The sequence below is a fragment of the Netta rufina genome (assembly GCF_964035555.1).
Source record: "Netta rufina genome assembly, chromosome: 1".
Lineage (NCBI taxonomy): Eukaryota > Metazoa > Chordata > Aves > Anseriformes > Anatidae > Netta > Netta rufina.
Genome location: NC_140123.1, coordinates 13899715 through 13925374, shown reverse-complemented (window position 1 = coordinate 13925374; position 25660 = coordinate 13899715). Strand labels below are relative to the sequence as shown.

At 36.2% G+C, this 25660-nt stretch overlaps 1 protein-coding gene across 2 annotated transcripts in view; it reads right to left on the bottom strand.

Annotated features, from left to right (window-relative positions):
- Nucleotides 1–25660, bottom strand: part of CNTN5 (contactin 5) — a gene marked incomplete at both ends in the record, with an annotated part of 395341 nt that overhangs the window by 256242 nt on the left and 113439 nt on the right. Inside the window, 2 exons of one of the 2 annotated variants that reach the window (XM_084285826.1) lie at nt 6109–6232; nt 14910–15128. In XM_084285826.1, coding sequence (XP_084141952.1) covers nt 6109–6232; nt 14910–15128 — 343 coding nt within the window. The remainder of the gene's footprint in view (nt 1–6108; nt 6233–14909; nt 15129–25660) is intronic. The other variant, XM_084285827.1, reaches the window with a different exon arrangement.

The following is a 25660-nucleotide window of genomic DNA, read 5'->3' as shown; positions in this document are numbered from 1 at the left end:
GACAGGGAGTGGAGTGACGAAAAGGTGGAACAAGCTAAGCGGCAGGAATAATATTAGAAAGTATCACGCTTTAGCTGAAGCACTGAGTAATTCTCATGTGAGCACTTATTCTTCTGAGGTTCAGAAGTAACCTAAGAGTCTCTACATTTTTCTGCTGAGCATTTTTTTGGGGTTGGGTTATTTTTTTATGAATGGGGATATTCTCCAGCAAAAAGCCTCACCCCTCTCATTCATCTCCAAAGACTGGAAAAAAAATAAAATAAAACAATACTCAGCCCACTGGATAAAAGAGAGATTTTGGGAGGCAGATTAATAGACTTCACCACTCAGAAATAATCTCTGAGAAGGGTACAATATCTTAATTAAAGAATAACAATCCACATAAGCAATCCACATTTTAAATTAGCTTTTGTGTTAAACTGTTAAGAACATTAAATTGTTAAATGAATGTTTCTGATATTGCAAAGAAGAGACAAGCAGTATAACAGGTATGACAAATCTCTATGAAAAGTGTAATGTGACATCATTATTCTGAGATACAGATATTTCTTTTATGACTAGTTCACAATCATTCTGCAGTTTCAAAGTTGCATCAGGAAACTGCCAGGCACATTCAGGCTTTGCCAGAATTCAGCAAAGACTGAACTTGACAACACCTAGATTCCAGAGGCAAATTTAATGAAGCCAAATGATTATCTGTTCATCCTATCTTGTTAACACTCATGGTGAATGAGGTATAGCAACAAAATTCAGCTGGAGTAACTAATCTTTTCTTAATGCAAAAATCAGAATTGTCAGAATTAAGATTAACTGTAAAACTATTATTTGCCTATTTTATCATGATTGAACTTTTGATCTCAGAGGAACCCTGCCTCATTCAATGTAAGAAATAGAGCACCATTGACAATATCTTTATACTGCAAAGGATATCACAGAATCACAGAATTTCTAGGTTGGAAGAGACCTCAAGATCATCGAGTCCAACCTCTGACCTAACACTAACAGTCCCACTAAACCATATCCCTAAGCTCTACATCTAAACATCTTTTAAAGACTTCCAGGGATGGTGACTCCACCACTTCCCTGGGCAGCCTGTTCCAATGCCTAACAACCCTCTCAGTAAAGAAGTTCTTCCTAAGATCCAACCTAAAACTCCCCTGGAGCAACTTTAGCCCATTCCCCCTCGTCCTGTCACCAGGCACGTGGGAGAACAGGCCAACCCCCACCTCTCTACAGCCTCCTTTGAGGTACCTGTAGAGTGCAATAAAGTCTCCCCTGAGCCTCCTTTTCTCCAGGCTGAACAAGCCCAGCTCCCTCAGCCGCTCCTCATAGGACTTGTTCTCCAGGCCCCTCACCAGCTTAGTCGCCCTTCTCTGGACCTGCTCAAGCACCTTGATGTCCTTCTTGTAGCAAGGGACCCAAAACTGAACACAGTACTCGAGGTGCAGCCTCACCAGAGCTGAGTACAGGGGGACGATCACCGCCCTAGCCCTGCTGGCCACACTGTTTCTTATGCAAGCCAGGATGCTGTTGGCCTTCTTGGCCACCTGAGCACACTGCTGGCTCATATTCAGCCGACTATCCACCATCACTCCCAGGTCCTTCTCTGCCAGGCAGCTCTCCAACCACTCATCTCCCAGCCTGTAGCTCTGCTTGGGGTTATTGCACCCCAAGTGGAGGACCCAGCACTTGGCCTTGTTGAACTTCATGCAGTTGACCTCAGCCCATCGGTGCAGCCTATCCAGATCCTCCTGCAGAGCCTTCCTACCCTCAAGCAGATCGACACACGCACCTAGCTTGGTGTCATCTGCGAACTTACTGAGGGTGCACTCAATGCCCTCATCCAGATCATCGATGAAGATATTAAAGAGGACCGGCCCCAGCACCGAGCCCTGGGGAATGCCACTAGTGACTGGCCTCCAACTGGATTTGACTCCATTTACCATGACTTTGGGCCCAGCTATCCAGCCAGTTTCTAACCCAACGAAGCGTGCGCCAGTCCAAGCCAAGAGCAGCCAGTTTCTTGAGTAGAAAGCTGTGGGAGATGGTGTCAAAAGCCTTGCTGAAGTCAAGGTAGACCACATCCACAGCCTTTCCCTCATCCACCCAGCGCATCACTTTGTCATAGCAGGAGATCAGGTTCGTCAAGCAGGACCTGGCTTTCATAAACCCATGCTGACTGGGCCTGATCGCCTGCTTGCCCTGCAATATTAATAAAGTGTCTGTAGAATCACATCTTTAAAAAGAGCCATACATAGCAGAGCTTAAGAGAATATTTTTTCATCTTGAACAGTTTATTGATGATTCAAGATTTTGAACAAAATCATTATGAAAGTTAATATATATATATATGAAATAAAAATGCAAAATCAATTGATCTTGAAATGATGGATGTTTAGATAAGGAAAAAGTCAAAATGACATATTTTGGTATTTCCAAATGGGAATTGAAACAAAATTCAGTTTGCTTTGAGTAGCTGACTTCATTTAGTTTCATTAGTTTCATTTTTGTTTAAATTCAATGCAAAAATATGTTTTTGTAAGGCTACCCCAATACTTTCAGCTTTACAGCTGCGTGCCTGTAAGTCTCCAAGGCCATTCTGAATGCATGCATTCTGATGATATAATTTAAGCATATTAGAGGAAAAGCAATGCTGAATTTTATGACGTGTTTTCTCATATATAGCTTGACTGATTTGGGAGGACAGAAACACAAATATAATACTTAGAAGACAATGACCTGATGATGAAAATCAGTTCTATATATATATATTTCTTGAAGGAAAATGACACAAAATATTTCATAACATTCTAATTTGGTGTAAGAAAATAAAAATACTTTTTTATTATTTTTTTTTCTCAGCTGTTTTTATTCTATCAAGAACTGATAGTGATAAAAAATTTCCAACCAGATTATATGTGTCCTAAGTAAAATTGTGTACAGGTTTTGGCTGCAATAGAGTTAATTTTCTTCACAGTAGATTGCATAGCACAATAATTTGGATTTGTGATAAAATGTTTTAGATAAAACACCAATGTTAGTTGTTGCAGAGCAGTGCTCACACAGAGCCAACTTGTTGTGCTGCCCTGCCAGTAAGGAGGCTGGGCTTGCACAAGAAGCTAGGAGAGGATGCAGCCAGGACAACTGATCACAACTGACTAAAAGGATATTTCACACCATATGATAAGGGGAGAAAAAAAGGAGGAAGGAGTGTGGCAAGAGTTATCATGTTTGTCTTCCCAGGTAACTGTTACATGTGATGGAGCCTTGCATTCCTGGACATGCCTAAACATCTACCTGCTGATGGAAAGTAGTAAATGAATTCCTTATTTTGTTTTCCTTGTGCGTACAGATTTTGCTTTACCTATTAAACTGCCTTTATCTCAGCCCACAAGTGTTCTCACTTTAACTCCTCTCATTCTTTCCTCCATCCCAGTGGGTGGGGAATGAGTGAGTGGCTGTGTGGGTCTTAACTACCTATGAGAGTTAAACGACAACAACTAGTAAACACAGTGTTTCACAAATAGTACAGGTGTAGTGAACTGGCATCTCAGGGAATTCTGCACCTGCCTTTAACTCAGTATTGCTGGTGCCTTGTGACAGCCCACAGGAAGCTTGTGAATATGCGTATTTCTCACCAAAGGTATCTCAGTTATGTCCTTCACTGAGTGAGTCCTGACTTATAATAATGAAGTCTGATTTGCAAAAAATGAAATCAGTTTATCTGAGGCATCCATTATCTAAAAAATGAGAACATTTAGATACATTGACTAGATTAAAAGACTGACTCACAAAAAAAAAAAAAAAAAAAAAAAAAAAAAGAAGGTACAAATTTTGATTTCAGGATAGAGCTTGAACAAAGAGAAGAAAGATCTTTGCAAACAGGAAGAAAATCTGAAATGATATGAGCATTCTCCATGCAATTAACCTGAAGCAATGTCTTAGCAAAAAGTAATTTGTAAAGAGTTTATGAACATTGTGCCATCAGTTATACAGACTAAAGGAATGAAATAAAAATGGCTGAGGCAATCTCAGTTTTGGGATTTTTTTAGTTCTTTAAGAGGTCTTTTTGCATACTTCTTAAAAAGAAATATAGAAAAAGAAAAATTACACTCTATTTTGTTTATGGCTGAAAAGAATTCTTAGTGGCATGGACCTTACAGCCCAGGTAAATAAAGATCTCTATTGTCCAGTGCTTGTAGATAATATGACAGGGACTTTGGTGATATGGAAATATGCCATCTCTGCCATATTTCATCTGGCAAAAATCGGATAAATACAACAAACCTCTGTTTTACCATAATCTTATTTTGAGGCTAAATTCACTCTTCACCTTCCCTGAGAACAGTATATGCCTGACAAATTCATGCATATCTTTTATTTTTCTTCCACTGAATGGTAGTGACGGCATGCACTGTATGGACAAGTGGTATCAACAGAAGGAAGAGAAGTTAAACGGTGCTGTTAGAATTAGGCCTTTCTGGTCAAGGCTCTCCTTGCACGAACACCTGTCAAGTCGGCTTGTTTCTGAGGCTGCTGGTACTAGTGAATCTCAGGAGAATTGAAGAAATGTATATGCTGAGAGTGTTTGTTGATTGAATTCCTCTGGGAAAATGTAAAAATGGTTGGACCAAGAAAGAAATGAGATGGCATAGATTCTCCATAGATTTCCCAAAGAGAATATTTCCACAATATTTGTCGCTGCCCATGGCAGAGGTGGTGGTGATGGCTAAGCTAAAGATCATCTTATCTGTAAAAGTACATTCCAGACGAAACCATTCTATGATTCTAGTATTAATGAGGTTGTCTGTGAGATCTGAGAACAGGGTTCCCCTCTTTTGTTGGTAATTTGTAACTTTTGCCCATGACTCTTACGGTGTTGAATGGACTGATAGCACTTAAACTGAGTGTAGAATTAGCACACATTATTTTTTATCAACAAAGTAATAAATATGCAATAGAAATTACACAGAGATTATCAGTAAGAAGGAATGCAACACTGTCTTTCATCCCACACTGAGTTCAGGCAATTCCAGTTTGAAGACTTTCTGGCCACTCATTCCTAATCCTATGTTCTATGTTAGCCATGTCTATGTTGTTTGAGGAATCTGTGCCACTTACCAAATCAGTTTAATGAATCACATCTTTTGCACTGAGGCAGATTCAGTGCTGTTGTAGTAGAGATATCTAAAGGGGGTACTGCCTTTGAATGTGCTCTTGCCATAGAAGTGCAAGTTCTGTAACTCAAATAAGCCTAAGGAAAATTGACCCAGTATACTAAAGAATCCAGAAGTGAAATGATTGTAATAGATAAAAAATAAAACTAAGAATCAATGACTGTCACATAAGACAAAAAAATGGTGATAAGGCCTTATTCTCCCTCAGTAGGTGAAGAATAATTCTGTGTGAAAATATAAAGGGTGTCTGGAAAAAATAATTACCCATATGTTCTCCCAGCCCTGCTACATCACTTGCAATTCTTAAAAATATGAGTAGAGTCAGATACAGAAAATGGGTAAGGTGACTGCAGCGTGCTGGTTCCACCTGTAAGTGGGCACCATTAAGCTGAACTGTCAGACTCATAGACGTGACATAACAGATCTGTATGAGTTAACTGTCAAATAACACTATATGTGGGAAAACAGGGAAGAGAAAATGGTTGCAAAAGAGTAAGATGCTGGTCTTGTGAAAAGATTCCAGACATGGCTGAACTATGGTGCCTTGTATTAGATAATCATGTAATTTAATTTACCTGTTCTTGGCTGCTTTCCCCATAAAACAGGATAGTATTTCCCATCTTTAAAGATGTTGTCTTTAGAAAAAAAAAACAGTTAAAGGTTTTGATCTTGTCAGTTGTTACAGACATATGTGAGAAAACAAGGCAAAAGGAGTCCCTTCACATGGATAGATACAATGCATAGATAACATAATTTGAAATTTCACAGATTGCTTTGCCTTTACTTACTCCCATTTATCTTTCTTTCTTATTCAGAATCAGGAAAATCATTCAATCAGGAATGTGATTTGGTCACAAAAGTTTTAAAGTGTTTCTGTTATATTGTTATGACCAAATATTCTTAATGATACAAAAACTTCTAAAACATGTACCTGTATGTGGGGATAGGATTTCCATGAGCTTGACAATTCAGAGACACTTTCTTCTCTTCAGAATCAGTAGGAAAAATCACATCATCTGGCTCTTGTACAAACACGGGCCCATAATCGACACTTTCTGTGGAAATAGAAGTGCAAAAGTTTTGAAAATATGAATAAATATTAATGTGTTTTAACATTTATAAAGTTAGATGATAGTATTAAAAACTGCCTTTGTTATCTAGAGATTCGAATCACATTACCTCGGATGCTGTGTTAAAAAGCAATAGTTAAAAGAAAATTAATATATATGTAAGAAAGAAATATTAATGTAACAGTGAAGTAGTAAGATTTAAGGTGTGCACTAAGGCAGTGCATTAAAATAGCTTTCCCAATAGACATATTTTGGCCTGAAGCCTAATGAGCAGTTTAAGAGAATTAAGAATGCTAGAGGAATTAACTCTGTTTATAGGAAGTAAGGTAAACAAAAATTATCTTGATGCTTGCAGAAGCTCATATCAGAACTGAAACACATTTCCTCTTTATGTCAAAGATATGCTAAGAAAAAAAAAAAAAAAAGCTTTTTAAATTAATCGCAGCAACTGGTTGCTACTATTAAATAATGTAAATGAAAGTCTGACATTTCATTTTCTTTCACTGTCTTCTCTAATTTTGTCATATATTATATCTTCATATAAATTAACATTTCTGGATAAGAAAAGCTGTATAGACCCAGACAATATGTCTATGACTCCAATTCATTCATAATGTGCAGAGCGAAGTGTAACCTTCAGAAAAGTAAAAGGTTGCAGGTAGACTGTTTGTGAACATGTATGCTCACTATGCAGTAGAAGACTGGAATTTTTAATCACCTTAGCCTTGTTCCAAACTATTGAATCATTTAGTCTCATAATACACATCAAATTCAGAGCACGAACCTATGGATTTGGATGAGCAAAAGAATAGTCATTTTGTCCTATTAGCCGCAATGAAATGTATGGGAACAGAGTTTTATCTGTCATTTTATGGTTACAATGTATTGTATGGTTTGCATCTTATAATTCAGATACTTCTCACATTGCAACAGAGAGAATCTGTTTGTAAATAATCAGAGCATTCATCAAGCTAGAGTTTAGCAATAGCAAGAATTGATTAATAAATGCAAAACTAAATAATGCTTTTAGATTTAGTTGTTATCCCACACAGATTAAGAGGTGTACAGCTTGGAAGTATTGATAGAATCATAGAATCATAGAATCATAGAATCATAGAATATCCTGAGTTGGAAGGGACCCTTAAGGATCATCAAGTCCAACTCTTGACACCGCACAGGTCTACCCAAAAGTTCAGACCATGTGACTAAGTGCACAGTCCAATCTCTTCTTAAATTCAGCCAGGCTCGGTGCAGTGACCACTTCCCTGGGGAGCCTGTTCCAGTGTGCAACCACCCTAGCACTAATGGTTTTACCTTCTCTCTAGGAGTGACACTGTAGGTAAAATATTTTGTTACAGTGTAGGATTGCTAGAAAGTAAATGATGCAATGCTAGTTAGGTGCTAGTGTCACTAGCAATGCTGGTTCTATACCTCCTGTCTATATTTCAAAAGAAGTGAAGGGAACATACTGCACATACAAACATTTCATTTAAATATTTCCAAATAAGTATATATATGAAATTAAAATACTGCATGACATATATATGTATTTTTTTAAGTTTTTAATCTTCTTATACATAATGATAATAAAAGCTCAGATAAAACAAAGCCTTGTGAAGGCTTCGGTATTTGTATTAATGATGGGCACATGTTTTAGCCAATATTTAAAATCGCCATTGAAGATAATGGAAAATCCATAACTTATCCAAAATCGACTAAAACACCACTTGAGGCTAACTGTATTCTGATTTTTGTGTAGGGAGTTTAACGTTACATAGAAATTGTGGGACTTAATAATTCCCAGAAGCCAGTGCACACTGCTGATGTTTCAATTTCATGGTGGGGTGAGTCTCAGGTACTCAGGTTCACAGCCTTACATCTCTGAAAACAAGCAGTGTAATTCATACCTAAATTTATATAGTTAATACATTTTTTATAATAAATAATAATAATTAAAAAAAAAAAGTGTGTGCATGGCACCACTCATACTGCAGACTATGAGACTTATCATTTGGCAGGATAAAATTCTGAATGAAAAAGTGTAATAGAATTCTGACTGTGTTTTGCCATCCTACTAACTGATAAACTTTTATTTTTAATAAAAATTACTTACTAGCACTTCTCAACCTTTTCATATTAAAGAGCAGAAATAAGTAACCATAATCCTAATTTATAATTTTAAATATTTAATTTATTGGTAAGGGAATTGAGTCGATACTCAACGTTGAGATAGATGGCTTCAAACTACTATAAATTCTTTAATTTTCATAGTGCTTTTCAATTTTCAATTCACCAATACTATTTCATTTCAATTTTTGAGTATCTTCTTCACCCATTATATGAGTTTTATCATTTCTGAGGCAGATATTTATACCTGAGAGAATAAAATGTGGACTAAAACCTGAGGTGCTTGGAGAAAACATATTTTGTGATCAGTATGGGATTTCTCAGGAACAGATGAATCTCATCTATCACTGTTTTTAAGGACTGGAGATTTTTGAGTAGATGGCGATGAAGTTTTACAATTGAAAAATACACACGGGTTAAGACCTCACTTTTAAATATCTTTGGTTTTAATTGCTAATCTTGGTGTGTTGTTTGAGAATGTTCACTTATTCAGGAATTCCAAGTTATAGAGGCATTAATAACAACAGCAAATACCTAGGAGAGCTTGACTGCAATCTGCTTGAGGATTCCAGTTTGAAGTGGAGTACCGGATGAATTTCACCTGATTACAACTGGGAATATCTTAATTTATCTTTTAGTGTTGCATCACATATTAAACACATTTAATCACCATTAAAAACCTAAATACAATTTCCTCTGCCTACAGCATAACTGCACATTGATTAATATTCACAGAAATTGGTCATGTGTGCTTTTACAAAATATACTGAAGGACTGCTCTATTATGCTCGGGAAAGCCAACATCAGGGTTAATAAATGCTGGTTGTTAGTCCCAGGTCTAATAAACTGCATGTCTTTTTTTTTTTTTTTTTTCTTTTGAGAATCTTCCCTGAAAAGTGCATCTCTGGGTCTTACCACAGTGTTATCATGAACAGTTGTTGTAGTACGTTTTCTGAGACCTTAGGCTAGTCCCATGAGTAACCAAGGTGACAGATTTTTAGATAGCAGTAAACATGCATGATTGTTGAGCAAAAATAGAAAGAAAAAAAAAAAAAAGTGCCTGAGTGCCTGACTATAAAGTCTGTTTGACCACATTTATACATATGAACTACTTTACAGAAGCAAGCAGGCTTATATATTTGTTCAAATTTTTACATAATTATAAGCATTAAACAGTTCATAAGCTAAAACAATAAAACAAACAAACCAACCAACCAAACAAAACCTTCTATATTTACAGTACATACTCTCCAAAAAGCATTACTGTAGTACATTACATATTATGGTGGGTTGACGTCTGCCAGCTGCAAGCCACCAGCCACTCACTGCCCCTCCTCAGCAATAAAGGGGAGAAATAGGATGTAAAAGCTAGACAGCTTTTACAAAGCTAGATGTGTCAAGACAGGGAGATTGCTTACAAGCTACTGTCTTGGGCAAAACTGCTGGGAGAGCAGACCAGCAGAGTGCCATGTTTGTGTCAGCCCTGCTCTATTCTGGTGTAGGTTCAGGTCAGGTGAGGCTCTTCACAACCCCTGAAGTGATGCTGCACAGTCCAGCCCTAACAGATGAGCCCTACTCTGTGCAACAGCGGTGAGTTACCTGTCTGTAGGTGGAGCCAGTGGACTTCTTGATATTACCACTAGAATTAAAATGAATATTTAGTGCCATATGAGGTGCCCTGGTGTGGTTGATCTAGAGGCATGCATTTTTATTTTTTTTTTTCCAGGTCCAGTGTCATATCTGCCGGTTTCATGTATATCCATAGGATATTAGTTTTTTTAAAAGTTGAAAGTTGAAGTGGAGCTATGTGTGTTAAACACCTAAACTACTCCCCAGTGTTTAGACAATCCATTTATTTGTCTGCAACCTCATGCTGAATTCCACTTCCCTCGGCCCTGGCCCTGGGATGGGGCAAAGGGCCTCAAGATGAACAGTCCTAGTTAAGAGGCTGTCCTCACAGACAGGAATGACAGTGGACTCTTTGTGTCAGCCATTTTCCCAATGGGCCTGACTTATGGGGTTTCTCCCACTGTATTTGGGTGACAGCCCTTTTTTTTCCAAGCTGATGAGAGCTCGGCCTTTGTCCTGGTTTCAGCTGGGAGAGTTAATTTTCTTCCTAGTAGCTTCCTAGTGCTATGTTTTTATATGGTATGAGAATAATACTGATGTTTTAGCTGTTGTTTAGATTATTGTTGTTTAGCTGATGTTTAGACTATCCCAAGGACTTTTCTGCTTCTCATATTGCCCTGCCAGCAACGAGGTTGAAGGTGCACAAGGAGCTGGGAAGAGACAGAAATAGGACTACTGGCCCAAACTGGCCAAATGGATGTCCCATACCATATGAATGCTGAACAATTATATGGGGTGACTGGCCAGGGCGTGTGTGGGCTGCTGCTCGGGGATGGAATGGGTATCAGTCAGTGGGTGGTGAGCAATTGTAATAATTATTGGGGCTTTTCCATATGGTCAGCAATATTCAACAAGGCCAAATACAAGGGCCTGCATCTTGGCCAAGGCAATCCCAAGCACAAATACAGGCTGAGTGGAGAATGGATTGAAAGCAGCCCTGAGGAGAAGGACCTGAAGTTGTTGGTTGATGAGAAGCTCAACCAACAATGTGCACATGCAGCCCAGAAAGCCAACTGTATCCTGGGCTGCATCAAAAGAAGTGTGCCAGCAGGTCAAGGGAAGTGATTTTTCCCCTTTTCACTGCTCTTGTGAGACCCCACCTGGAGTATTATGTTCAGCTCTGGGACCCCCACCACAAGAAGGACATGGATGTGTTAGAACAAGTCCAGAGTAGGGCCATGAAGATGAATCAAGGGGTTGGAGCACCTCTTCTGTGAAGACAGGCTGAGGGAGTTGGGGTTGTTCAGCCTGGAGAAGGAGATCTTACAGTGGCCTTCCAGTACCTAAGGGGGTTCTACAGAAAAGCAGGAGAGAGACTCTTTGTCAGGGAATGTAAAGATAGGACAAGGGGTAATATTTTTTAACTAAAAAAGAGTAGATTTAGACTAGGTATAAAGAATAAATTATTTACTCTGAGGGTGGTAAGGCACTGGAACAAGATGCCTGAAGAAGCTGTGGATGCCCCATCCCTGGAAGTGTTCAAGGCCAGGCTGGATGGGGCTTTGAGCAACCTGGTCTACCAGATAATGTCCCTACCCATGGCAGGGGGGTTGGAATTAGATGTGCTTTAAGATCCCTTCTAATCCAAATTATTCTATGATTCATTGGTATATCTCAGTTTACTATTTTAATTTCTCAAGGGAAGATTTTCTGTTCCCCACACACTTTTATAAAAAATACTATTTCTTTTTTATCTTACTTAGGTAGTTTGAGAGTACCTAGCAGATGGTGTGGAACTAGGAACTCAAATTCAACAAAAAATTGACTCTCATCTTGAAATTCATTGATTCAAACATTTTCTGTTGTGAAGTAGACCCTCCTCTTTCTTTTCTTCTAAAAGATATCAAACCATAGATAGAAGGATAGTCTTTATTCAAAGTTAATTTCAAATATTTATTTACTGTTGTGTTTCCAAAAGTTTTAGGAACAGTAAGAAAATTTGTTTGCAACTGAGTTTACAATTTTATGATTCTTCGAGTATCGCATGAATATGCACTTCATGAATGTGCACTTTCTGTGCAAATTCTTTAGTCATGACTTTATGCATTGATACATAGCTTGAAGAGGACTGCATTGCCTTAACTGCATGTTTACGCTAAGTAATTCTATATAGTTTAAATTCAGCAGTGAGCTGCAGGAGAGTTCTTTTAGTTTGTGATATCGAGAAAACCATACTGATATACTGAGAGTGCAAATTAAATAGCATAATGTCAGTATAAGAAGAGCTTTATTAAGAGCCATGTCAGGCCTCTGAGCATGTCTGCTGGGAAATCAATTAAGTTCCTTGAGAACCCCTATACTTAGGCTGCTAATAAGAGTATTTTGTCATTTCTTATGGCAAATCTGGCTCCTAAGTGTATGCCATATAAAAGATGTTTGAATTATGCAAGTTCTCAATTGTAGTAACATAAAATATGTCCCTCCCACCCCATTATTAACGTTGTGTCATTTGTAGCAGGCACCTTATGACTACACATGAGCTGTACCGTTTCCTTATTTAGAATGCCCTGGCTAGTAAATACCATCACCCGACTTTATCAGTTATCACATAAAAGTAGGAAAATAACTAAAGGAAATAGGAATAACTAAAATTATTAGGAAAATAACTAAAATATTTTTTCTTCAAGAGCTTTAAAATCTTAAATAAGTCTGAAGACCAAACTGAACTCAATAAATTTACTTATTTTACTTAGTTCAAGTCAATGGGAAACCAGATAATTGAGACAGTAAATTTATTTCTGGTTTCTAAATGTTAAATATTTATCTCAGACATAAGTAATTAACAGAAAATATTCCATATCATGAACTAAGAGAGGTTTAGAAAAAAATGGATTCAGCTGCCTGAATATAGATGTTCTCACCCTCTACGATGATGCAGAATATCCTACAGAGCCCAGTCTCCTTACACAGGATCCTCGCTCCTGCTGTACCTGAAGTACAATAGTTTCTTTTAAGTCCTAATTCATACCTGTGTCTGTGCCATGGAGATGCTTCAGATAATCAAGGACTCTTAAAATATTACTCAGGTGCTTCACATTTACCTGTCTGTGCAACTGTCTGCTTCTACTCAGCTGGATATACAAAGGCCTGTAAGTAATGGAGTAACTCTCCTGGGACTGTTTTATGCAGTCCTTGAAAGAACAAGTTAAGGTTCCCCTCTTCTGAGTGAAGTGCTCTGTTCACTGGGGCTTACGAGTTATGACCCTTTTTAAATTTTAACTCCAGTTAGTGGTTCTTCACTTTCTGCTGCAAAACAGAAGAAGCTAAACTGCAAAGTGAAAATGTGGTCTCTGAAGAGTCACAATTGTTGACCAATACCAGGCACAATCTCAGTATATCTCCTGGAAATTCAAAGGATTTAGGTGGTAGAATGCACCCTAAGGGTCACTAGACCACCTCTTATTGTCTTAGAAAGTGATAAGTATACATTTTTTCCAGCTTTGTCAAAGGATTCAAGTGTAACAGTCAAACTTCATATCAAATTTAAACATAGTAAGCTGTTTTCCAGAGGAAAACAATGGAAAAATCAGGGTCAATTAGGGAGAAAATGCTTTATAGTTTCATATTATATTACATTATTCCTAAAGTCTCTTTTCTGTTGCCTTACAGCTACCATTTCCTTCTACTTTGGTTTCTAACTCATGATGTCGAAGACCAGGATAGTACACTGCTTCTAATCTTGAACTTTGTTTTTCACCTGCACATACTAGGTTGCCTGGGAGGTTTCATCAATATCTGGTGCATGGACAATAACTGAATTTAGTGTAGTCAGTGCTTACAAACAATATCGCAGAAAACAGAGAAATGTAAAAAACTGCACCAGCGACAGAAATGCTATGAAACAAAATTTATCTGGTTGCTTAATTCAAGTTGTTTGTCTGCTAGATAAAGCTTCATTTAGGGAATATGTTCATGTTTATACATAAGCCACTTCTGTTCACAGGAAAACAAACAAACAAACAAACAAACAAACAAAAAAACCACATGTACCATTATCTTTCAATGCATGCAAGGTACTTTCCATAAAACAAACAAACAAACAAACCAATAAATGTGGCTCCTATTGAATGAAGCTGTAATCCTGTAACCACAATCATTATACTGCATGAATGTTGTTGATCTGTGAGGTAATATTCATGGGTCTTTTCTCTGTTACTTTCTTAGCCTACTGTTCCTAGCCTCTACATATTTCACCCTCTCCCTCTCCTTCTTTCTTCACTTTCTCCTTTTCTCTCTCTCTCATCTTTTCTTTTTTCTTCTTACATAATTCAGGTAAATATAATTAAATAAATACTAACAAAACACAGATTCTTTAAATGTACCCAAATATGAGAAAATACATATTATTTGAATGTATTTAAAGGTAAATGAAACCATATTGCACCATAAGTGTAGCTATGCATATAACAGAATTGACTATACAAAACAGACAATTTAGAGAAAAAGTAATTTTATAAGATTTACTATTCATCATTAATTTATGTTACTATCATTCTTGATTAAATTAGAAAAATTCCAAAGAAGATATATATATGTGTATATATATAGACTGACAGAGTCTGACATTTTATTACTTTGCTTCTCAAATGTACAGATACTAGTTGCACAGATCAAATTGTGCTGTAATGGAATTTCAAATCACTAGCTTGCTACTTTCATGTAGCAAAAACTGTATAAAACAGTTCTGTATAGTAATCTTTAAGAAATATTTTAGCTGGTGACTTTATGGCTAATTGGAAGAATCTCAAGGGAAAGATGCCCATTTCTACTTTGTTTAATAAAATTCAAAATTAAGTTTGAGAAATGCTGAATTAAACTGATAAGAAACATACTGTGTTTGAAAAATTGTGTTGGCCAGACATAAGCATGGGCTTTTTGAAGAATCAGAGAAGGAAACTAGACTTACCATCATGTTTGAAGGCCTCTGAAAAGTGGTAAAGGTTTGTTGGGGAGTGATAATGTTGTGCAGCTCCTCTCCAGCCTGGTGAAGATACACTTCCTAATGAAGGACTGCTTAATCGTGGTCTGTTCTTTGAGTTAAATGAGGCTAAAGATGAACTACCAGATTTGATTCTGAGAATAGCAGCATATGAAGTGGGGAGGCCAGGAACAGCTTCTGAATATTCTGAAAAAAATAAACAAACAAACCTCAGTAACAAATAAGAAGTGAACACTGACTGAATAAAGGTAAGAATCTATAATTTATCAAAATAATATTTCAATTATCCAGTATACAAGATATGGAACAAGAATGAAATAAGAAAATCTCTTATTTATTTATTTATTTATTTATTTATTTATTTATTTATTTATTTATTTTTACATTTGTCATGTTAAAAATTTAAAGGTAAATCAAGAATTTTTATCCCTGAAAGGACTGTCAAAGACACTATGGATTGCAAGAAGGACTCATATTCTAGACTGAAATGATAGTCAGCATAGAGCTTTAAGACAGAAAATTCCCCTGTAGTTTCAAAACAATATATATATATAAAGATGGCTATTAAATTTATTACTTATGGTAATATGCATATTCGATATTTTTAATTGTATTTCTACAAACCTAAGTCACCAGTACAGAAGTGTCTGCCAGCCCATTGTCTTTCCTTCACTGCTGTACATTATTTTGTATATGCAGTGCAGAACTACTAGCTGTATCTAAATATGTTCCTCCTTTCAACAATACTCTGCAAATCACATGGGTTAGCTAAAAAGTCTGACACTACATGTTTGCAGAAATATCTCACTTCTGCAGCTTCCTTTTTTATTTCCTTTTTACCTATACTTAAAATTTCAGTGTCTAAAAATATTGGGTAGTGCTGAAGATTTTAGTTCCTGTCTGATGCCAAATATAAGATAAATAAATTAGATTATTATAATAGATTAAATATCACTGCAGGAATCAAGCAATCAGAACTTCTATTGAAATCAATAGTTGTTAACATACAACAGCTGAAGAACCAAAATCTTTAGGAGGTGAGAAGAACGTTTTTTAAAAACACTGATACAGATGAGAAAAAGAAGTCAGACTGCATATCAAAAGCTTATGAAGCAACTGATTTTTCAAAATAGAACTGGTTGGCAGAAAAAAAAAAAAAAAAAAGTCATCTGTTCTCTACTGATTATAAATATTTATAAATCAGACATTCTTCATATACATGTAGGCATAACATGAAAAATAAAAAAAATATGAGTGTTCTCTTCAAAATCTTTGAGTGGCAGCTCAATCGACTGAAATAAAATCTCTTTGAAATATTAGTCCATGGAAATGCTAGAGAGCTTTTAGAAAAAATTAAGCATAAATAACTATAGATCGGACAATTCTATATTGCAAATGGTTTAAAATTAGAGAAATTTTACTTTTACAAAGTTTTACTTTGTCAAGATAGTGACCGTGAACACTAAGAGTCTTACAGACTTGGGAAAAGGTCATTCCACTGCACTGCTTATTGTCTCTGATGTTAAGAATGCCCATTTTCTACCTTTTATTAGAGGCTGGAGTTTGGCAAAAGCAAATAAACAGCATTTGAAAATATCTATTTTCTTCTATGTAAACTACAAATATGTAGATTATATATTGATGCAGTATCTCATTTAAAATTAGGATTTAAATACAAGTTTTGACAGTCAGATGGAAAGGTCACAGATAAGGATAACTGTGTTTTTCGTACTGGTCTAATAAAACATTTTATGAAGTATATTATGTTGTTATATATCCCATATACATTACATCATATTCCCTGGTGCACAAAGAAAGTGAAGATAGAAGATCATCATGATTAATTACAATGTAGTATGACAGCATATCTTATAGGAAATCTTGTAAGTTTATCATTGGAATATAACTGAAAAAAAAACAAAACAACAAAACACACACACACAAAAACACTCTGATTGTCATTTAATTTATTCTTTAAACATTTTTCAATATTTAGGTGTTTTAGTTTTTCTAACATAACTTCCAGCAAATATTTTAAAAAAACAACCTTTACAATATCATACTAAAATCTATCATCATTAAAATCGGTTCTTTTCATGCTGACTTCTCTGAGATCAGTATACAAAGGCTATTTAGTTTTCTTGTAAATATGTTTTACTTATTTTGGTCTCACCAAATACTAATTTATCTTATGAACAAAATCATTTGTTTGCTTTACAAACACAAATGATTTTAGATGAATGAACTGCAGTAGAAATATCAATATTTAAACTTATCATGCAAAGTGCTCATCACAGAATTGACATCTTCCTTATAAGCAAAGAACATGGGGAATACAGACAAAAGGAAAGGGACCCAACTCTCCTAACCCATTTCCATCAAAGGATGAAAATGCTCAGTGGTGAATGTAGCAGTCCTAGTGGCAGGATAGTTGTAATGTAAGGGGGCATTGTGCAATGTGAAGGTCCTCATATCTTCACAGCTCAGATCCTCTGATATCCCCCAAAGTGCTGATACCTTGGAAATTCTGCAGAATATCGGAAAATGGGCAGATTGGGAAGCAATCCTGTTTTTCTTACATGGAATTGGGATGTAGCCATATTGAACCTGTAAATAAGGGCACAAGGCACCGTGAAAGGGACTCTTGCTTTGAAAAAATAATCACATCTCTGCTCTGTCTTGTAAATGCATACATATCCTTCAGCTCTTAATGCAAGGTGAGCAAGCAATTTATAATCTACCTGAGACACAAAAGGAATCAGAAGGAAAATGCTACATTAAAAAGTATGGTTTCACAAAACAATTCCTGTGTAAGTTAAAACAAACAAACAAACAAACAAACAAAAAGTTAACTAAAGTTAACTATTATATAATTCTTGCAGACATATATGTATTCTGTTCCAGAGAATCCATATCCACAGCTTTTCACCCCAAAAGTATAAACAGTGGTGATTGCTCTTGGGAAGACATTCTTCCACAATGCACACAAACACAGAAAAAATGTACACTGGAAGGAATTTTACTGTTTAATAAAAGAATGCAGACCTACCTTTGGTCCAAACTTTACAACACAGCATAATAAACCTTAATAAGATTTCCAAAGGAAACATGATTGCAATCACATCTATAATGAATGTAGTGCTCCCTGAGTATTTTCTGCAAATATAGGCACTTTTCTATTTTTGGCATGATATTTTAGCTCTGTGCTGTTTACCCTATGGCAAAGGACATGTATTTGGGAATACTTTGTGGCAGTACTTTTTCAGCAAATCTTGTAAACACTGTGTGACAGAAATTTTACTGGATTGTTAAGTATACTATTTAACATATGCATGTCAGTAATGAAGCTGTAGTTCCTGAAGACCTTTTAATCTATGCAATCCACTTGTTGGCAGTAGAAGATAGTTTCTTAGATAATGATCATGAATATATCAGCCATTCTAGTCTGTGAACATTCAAGTAATTATTTTGTCAATTCACTGGGAAAATTATGAAACATTCATCCTCAATAAATAGAATGGAAAGTTTCCTGTGTAAACTAGACAATCTGAGAGCTGTATATCTGAGAGCTCTGTTTCATTAGCACTGAAACAGAGATTAGTAATTAGAAATGAAATAATCACACTAATAATTCTAATTTGTAGCTAGACGGGCCATTTAATGTAGCTTCCTGGTTCCTATTGCCAGCTCAGAAAGCGAGTGGCAGAGACACACAACATTTTCTATATAAACATACTTTTTTTTATAAGTTTTATTTTTGTTTTCAATACTATATTTCCCAGTTCAATGACACACTGAGAATGAAAGCAGCTAGGCTTTTATTTATCCTATTTATTTTTTTTATCCTATCATGAATCTGCCACCCAGCGCTCCTTCTTTACTGTCTCTTATGCTCTGCTATCCTTCCATAAAAATCTCTCACATGATCTTGCTCATAGGAGAGGTACATCTTTCTAGGGTTCTGCCAGATCTAGCACCCAGCAAACAAGCTAAGACTAATAAGTATTATTTCTCCTTGTATGTTGGCAGGCACACAACAAAAACAATAAGTAGTACGCATATATAAAGTTATAAACAAAAACACACACAAAAAAAGTATCATCCATTACATGTAATTTATTTACCACCATGCCAAATTACAGATTATCAAGGCAGAGGAGAGTAAAATAACCATTATTTCTTTCAAAATTGTACTATGAAATACTTTTTTCTTTTATTTGTTTTTGTTGTTGTTGTTTTTGTTTTGTTTTGTTTTTTAATTGGAAGTACATGCCAACTTATGAGACAGTTCCTAGTTAAGTTTGAGCTAACTAGGTGCTGCTGACCTGATAAGTTTGGTATCAGGCTTTATATCATTAGGATGAGTGCAAAAAGAGGCCAAAAGAAGCAGAAGCAGCCGAAGGAGAGGTGGTGAGGCAGGAACAGCTTCCAGTCAGAGGGATGCAGAGGAATGGAGGGCAAGATGCTTCAAGTCCCTCCATTATGAATAATGTCCCTCAAGAGTATGTACTGGGAACAATGCTATTAAATATCTTCATTAATGATCGAGATAGTAGGATTTAGCGCATACTCAGCAAGTTCGCAGAAGATACCAAGATGAGTAGTACAAACTAGTGATATGTTAGAAGGGATGCCATCTACAGGGACATGACAGGCTTGAAAAATGGGCCCTTGTCAACATCAGGAAGTTCAACAAGGCCAAATGTAAGGTCCTTCACCTGGGTCAGGGACATCTCCGGTATCAATACAGTCTACGTGATGAACGAATTGAGAGCTGCCCTGCAGACCACTTTGACATTCTGGTGAATGAAAAATTGGACATGAGATGGCAACATGCATTTGTAGCTCAGAAAGCCAGTGATATCCTGGACTGCATCAAGAGAGCAGTCAGTAGATTGATGGAGGTGTTTCTCACACTCTACTCCACTGTTTTCAACAATGGTACCTCAGTACAAAAAAGACATGGATCTGTTACAGTGAGTCCAGAAACATCATCAGAGGACTGTGAAGAAAGGCTAAGAGAGCTGGGATTGTCTCACCTGGAAAAGAGATGGCACTGGGGAGACCTTACTGCAGCCTTTTGATAGATAATAATGCTCATAAGAAAGATGGAAAGAGATTTTTTATTAGGGCCTGTAGGGACAGGACAAGGGGTAAAGTTTTTAAACTAAAAGATGATAGATTTACATTAGACATAAGGAAGAAGTTTTTTACTGTGAGGTTGGTGAGGCACTGAAACAGGTTGTCCAGAGGAGTTGTAGAAGTGTTCTTGGATAAGTTGGATGAAGCTTTGGGCAACCTGATCTAGTGGAAAGCAACCCTGCCCATGGCAGGGGTGTTGGAAGAGATGATATTTGAGTGTTCCTTCCTACCATTCTATGTTTCTATGAGATGCAGAAGCCAGAGGAATTTGGAGGGCTAAGTAGTTAGAAGGATGGGAGAGAGAAGAAGAACAGTGAGACTCACTCCAAGCTGCCTAAGTTTTGCCAAAATATAACATTGTTAGACAAAAATAAACAGAAGCCATACTGAAATCTCTAGTTGTAGTATGTGGTCTCACTTTCTGCAGAAGTTTAAATCAAAATGTAGCTTTTGTTAATGTCATCTTTCTAATTTTTAGGCTGTTCCTAACTCTCCAGCTTCTTTGCATACATCACACACGTTCTAATTTAAGTGCTAACACTTTAAAAAAATAATGTGTTAATGCAATGCAATCAGCTACACCAGTACACCAGTAAATAGGATTCAAGAACTCTGAAATAATTTTGACAACTTCCTTTTGCCAAAATAGTACATGCAGGGAGCTTGGTGAACTTGTTCTGTGCTGTGTGCTACCTCATCAATTCCAGAAGACTTTTTTTTTCCTTTTTTTTTTTTCACTTTAAAATTAAAAAAACATAACTTATTATCTAGTTAAATGAGGAATGACTGCTGACAGTGATTAATGAAGAGTTTTAAAGAACAACAAAATCAACATGATCTTAGATTCCATGAATGTGAAGTATTGTGGGAAGAAAGAGAAGGAAAGGATACAGAAGTTATTTTCCATGGTGAAAAGGTCCTGTAGTAATGGCAGTACTACACAATATGTTTTCTGATATTTCATTCTATAATTGTTTTATTTGGCTGGGATTCATGATCAGTGTGAAATTTCACCCTAACTCTGGTTGATTTGTCATTTTCATCTGTGTGGTGGTTTTACCGTGCTAGGCAGCTAAACACCACGACCGCTCTCTCACTCCCCATCCTTAGATGAGGAGGGGAAGAAGTAAAGCAAATAACAACTCACGGGTTGAGATAAGGATAATTTAATTAAAGGGAAAAAAATTATTATTATTATTATTAAGGAAAGATTATTATTAACTAAATAATGTAACTAAAAGAGAAAAAAAGAGGGAAAGGGGAAAAGGGAGGGGGAAAGGGAAAAAAGAAAAAAAAAAAAAAAGGCTATGTGGAAGTACAGAGGAAAGAAATTACTCTCTACTTCACAAAAATGAGTGATGCTTGACCACGTCCTTGAAGCAGGGCCTCAACACATGTAGCCGGTGTTCAGGATGAGGACTGACATTTTCACAACGAGAGCCCACCCCTCCCCTCTTCTTTCTGTTTCCACCTTTTATTGCTGAGTGTGACATCATATGGTATGGAATATCCATAGATCAGCTGCCCTGGTGATGTTTCTTTTCTCACTTTTTTGCCCACCCCCTAGGAGGGTTAGAGAGAGTCCTGATGCTGTGCCAGCACTGCTCAGCAGTAGACACAAAAACACAGCAGACACAGTAACACTGATAACACTGCTGTTCCAGCTACAAGTGCAGAACGCAGCACTGTATGGACTGCTGCAGGGAAAGTTAACATCCCAGCCAGACCCAGTACAATCAGTATGCTGTATCTGAGTAAGGTTTCTCTTGTAAGACATAACTAGAAATGGCTAATAAATATTGTAAACAAATACGTCTTGTGTTTTTTATTGAAAGTCTGTAGCTTGTGATCATTACTGACAACTAGAGCAGAAATGAGGTTTACCTGAAAACAAAACCCACTTCCTAATCCAAATGTTTGCATGCATGAAAATCTGCAGCTTGGATTAGCCTTCAGAATTCTTTGCACTAGAACTACCATAATTACAGCCATCTTAACAATAGTGTGACAGGTTTAAGACTATGTTTTTTCTTATAAATGCACATTTCCTTAAATGTGATTTCCAACAGCAGACTATGAGGTTTTGGTAACTTTTTAATGAATCTGTGTCAACTCATTAAATTATTTATACCGCTTTTATTATTTTGCAGTATATGCTGCTGTCCAGCATTTCTTTGATCAGATTCAACACAACTAGGAAAAACAGCACCACAGGTAATAGAGAAACAGTTTTCTACTGATTACATTTTTTTTTATTCTATTAGAAGAACCATATATATGAATTTTGAGATGATAGAAAATAATTTTAATTTAATCTGTAATAGCTATTTACAGCTATGTCAGTTATTTTATATGTGTAAAACCAAGCTAACTCTGAAAAAAGAGGTATTTTTTCTGCCAGAACAGTACATGCTCCTTAGCACATATGTCCCTTAGGTATAGTCCACAGGTACAAATGTAAATTACCAATACTATCCTGTTTTATTTAATTAGATAGATTTGTTTCAAAAGGTAAAATAGCTCCATCAACAGTACTACGTAATTGTCGTGGTTTAACCTGGCCGGCAGCTAAACACCACGCAGCTGTTCGCTCACCCTCCCCCCTCCCTCTCTGGGATGGGGGAGAGAAATGGGAAAGTGAAGCCCGTGAGCTGAGATAAAGACAGTTTAATAAGACAGGAAACTAATAATAACAATAATAATAATAATAATAATACAATGTTGATAATAGTACTACTAATAATATGTACAAACAAGTGATGCACAATGCAATTGCTCACCACCCGCTGACATCGGTCTATGCCCAGCCTAACCCCGAGCAGTCCAGCCCCCTCCCCCCGGCTAGCCACCCCTATATATTGTTTAGCATGACGTCAGATGGTATGGAATACCCCTTTGGCTAGTTTGGGTCACCTGTCCTGGGTCTGTCCCCTCCCAGCTCTTACTGCACCCCCAGCCTGCCTGTTGGCAGGACAGAGCAAGAAGCTGAGATGTCCTTGGTTTAGTATAAGCACTGCTCTGCAACAATTAAAACATCGGGGTGTTATCAGCACTCTTCTCATCCTAAGCCACATCCACAGCATTCCACCAGCTACTAGAAAGAAAATTAATTCTGTTCTAACTGAAACCAGAACCAGAATGCATTCTATCTCCAAATGGTGTAAGATGACAAAGCAAATTTGCAGAATCTGTCACCCAAAACTTATTTGAAAATATTCGTTGTAATTTGAAATCTATGGAGAATGAAAGCTTCTGATTCTTGGGGTGATATCTAATTTTTATTTTATTTATTTATTTATTTATTTATTTTTCTGTGGGACTACTGGTCAGTATCTACATCAATGACTTTTCTCAACTATCAGATTAAAATTTAGTCTATTTTACAATACTTGTAAGTGTTATACTTGTAATACTTCATTCATATATTTTTGCTAGCTATCGTGCTTGATCAAATGCCACTAAGAATGCTAATATGTTGTTTTTGTTTAATTTTGTTTTGTTTTTCATTTTTGTTTTTCATTGCAACTTTTAAGTAGTTCCTTTAGAAGTGTTCATTCTTCTAAGCTTATGAAAAAGCATACCTTTACTCTATAAACTTTGGATGGTATCACTGTTGTTTCCCCAGTATTTTCAAAACAATTATGTTTTCTGCTTTTTTTTGCACTTTTTTTTTTTTTTTTTTTAGAATACTTCATGACAATTGAGTGTCAATAACCAGAGAGAAAGATGCGACTTGTTGATAAATGTTGTGTTGATAAGATATTCATGCAAGGCAATGAAGTGCTACTGCAACATAGTAAAATGTCAATAAATTATGTTTTACTGATGATCTTTAATTAACTATAACTAAAAACAATTAAAGAGAATTTAACAAAGAAAAATGTAGAATCTGGTAGACTTTCTCAAAATCTTGATAATACATCTGATCCTCCTATTCACACCTCCAACTGCCTGTGGTTTAGTTTACTTGTCAGAGATTTCATTTTAATAGTCAAAATAACAGGTAATGCAACAAAATAGGCAGAAAAAAAAATGTTGAAACTGAACAAAACCAAACAAAAACACTGCAACCCTCATTGTGAATGTCATTTTAAATAGCTGGAGTCTGGATGTGTACGTATGAACTGTGGAGGCCGGGTTCACTTTACGTGTAGTGAAGAGAAAGAGGAACAGGGCAAGAGACATGATGTACATGCCCATTAAATAGCTACTTTTTGCCACTGAGTTTAAAAGGAATGTAAGGGAAGTAGCTGAGATGTGAACACTTCAACTTGTTCCGATGTCTGTTGTCTTAGTTGTCTCATAATAAATCAATCTAACTTTGTTTGTGTCCTTCCTTCTCAAAGCATATTGTAGAGGAATGAATATGAAAAGATTTGTGTTTTTTCCAAAGCAGCAATGGGGAATGATTTAGAAACTGAAAGTTCTCAAGGAAAGCATTCTGGCAGTCTTGACCTGCAGGACTAATCTTGCATCTGGCAGAACTGATCTTTTTCACCAAAGATTTGATAGTATGAGAAATGGAGAAACTTAATCTATTTGGACAATCTTTCCTTGGAAAACAACAACTGACTTTGCAGGACTTCATCAAGAAAATGTAAACCTTCAATCCAAAAATTGTATTGTTGAAGTTTTCAGTAGTTCAGTGTTTGAGGAAGATACACAATAATTGAATTTGAAAATCCAGAGTAGCCCCTCAGTTACAGCATTTGCTTTTCTCTCAGCAATCTGAGAGAAAATCAATCAATCAAAACATAAAGCAGCAAATTTGGGAACATAGAATGCCATGGATAGATATGAAAAAATAAAATACCGATTAAAAAAAAGGGGTGGGGGGGGATACATTTTGTTTTCCTTTAGACTAACAAAGAGAAAGTGGTTTGAAGACAAAAGCTTCAACTGAAAGATAGTAAAGAGTACTTCCAGCGGCTATTAGCAAATGAATCAGTGTCTTTGGAATATTATACTGTTAGAGTTAATTTAAATGTCATGAATTTCTATGAGGAATTATTTTGAATAATATAAAAATGATTTTCACTGTTTCTCTTCCTACTGAAAAAGCAATCTATTTTCCATCTCACTATCAATTCATACTTACAATGCAGCAAATAGATGATTCAATATATGCCCAATTATTCCCACTTTGCATCCAACATATAACATCCACCAGATAAAAAAAAAAGCTTTAAATTAGTGCACTTTCAGCTACATAATGTTTACAGCTGTAATTATAATAATAATAAAAGTAATAATATAATCTATTTATAGAACATTCATCCTAATTAAAGTCATTTTAATCCAAGAAAAGTGCTTTGAGATTACTTTGTCATATTTTTTCTATCAGAATATTTAGCATGCTCTCTATCAAAACACATTAATATCACATATGGATTACAACTATTTAGGATATGCTTCTACTTTAGAACAGGATTTGCAAACTGATTATTCACTAAGTGCTTTGAAGCTTTTTTCAAATTCACTGAACCCACATCCTGAGAATCAAGTGTTAGATGTAAAAAAGAAAAAGAAAAAAAAAAAATTGAAAACTTTTCATAAGCTTTCTGAAGGAAAATTTA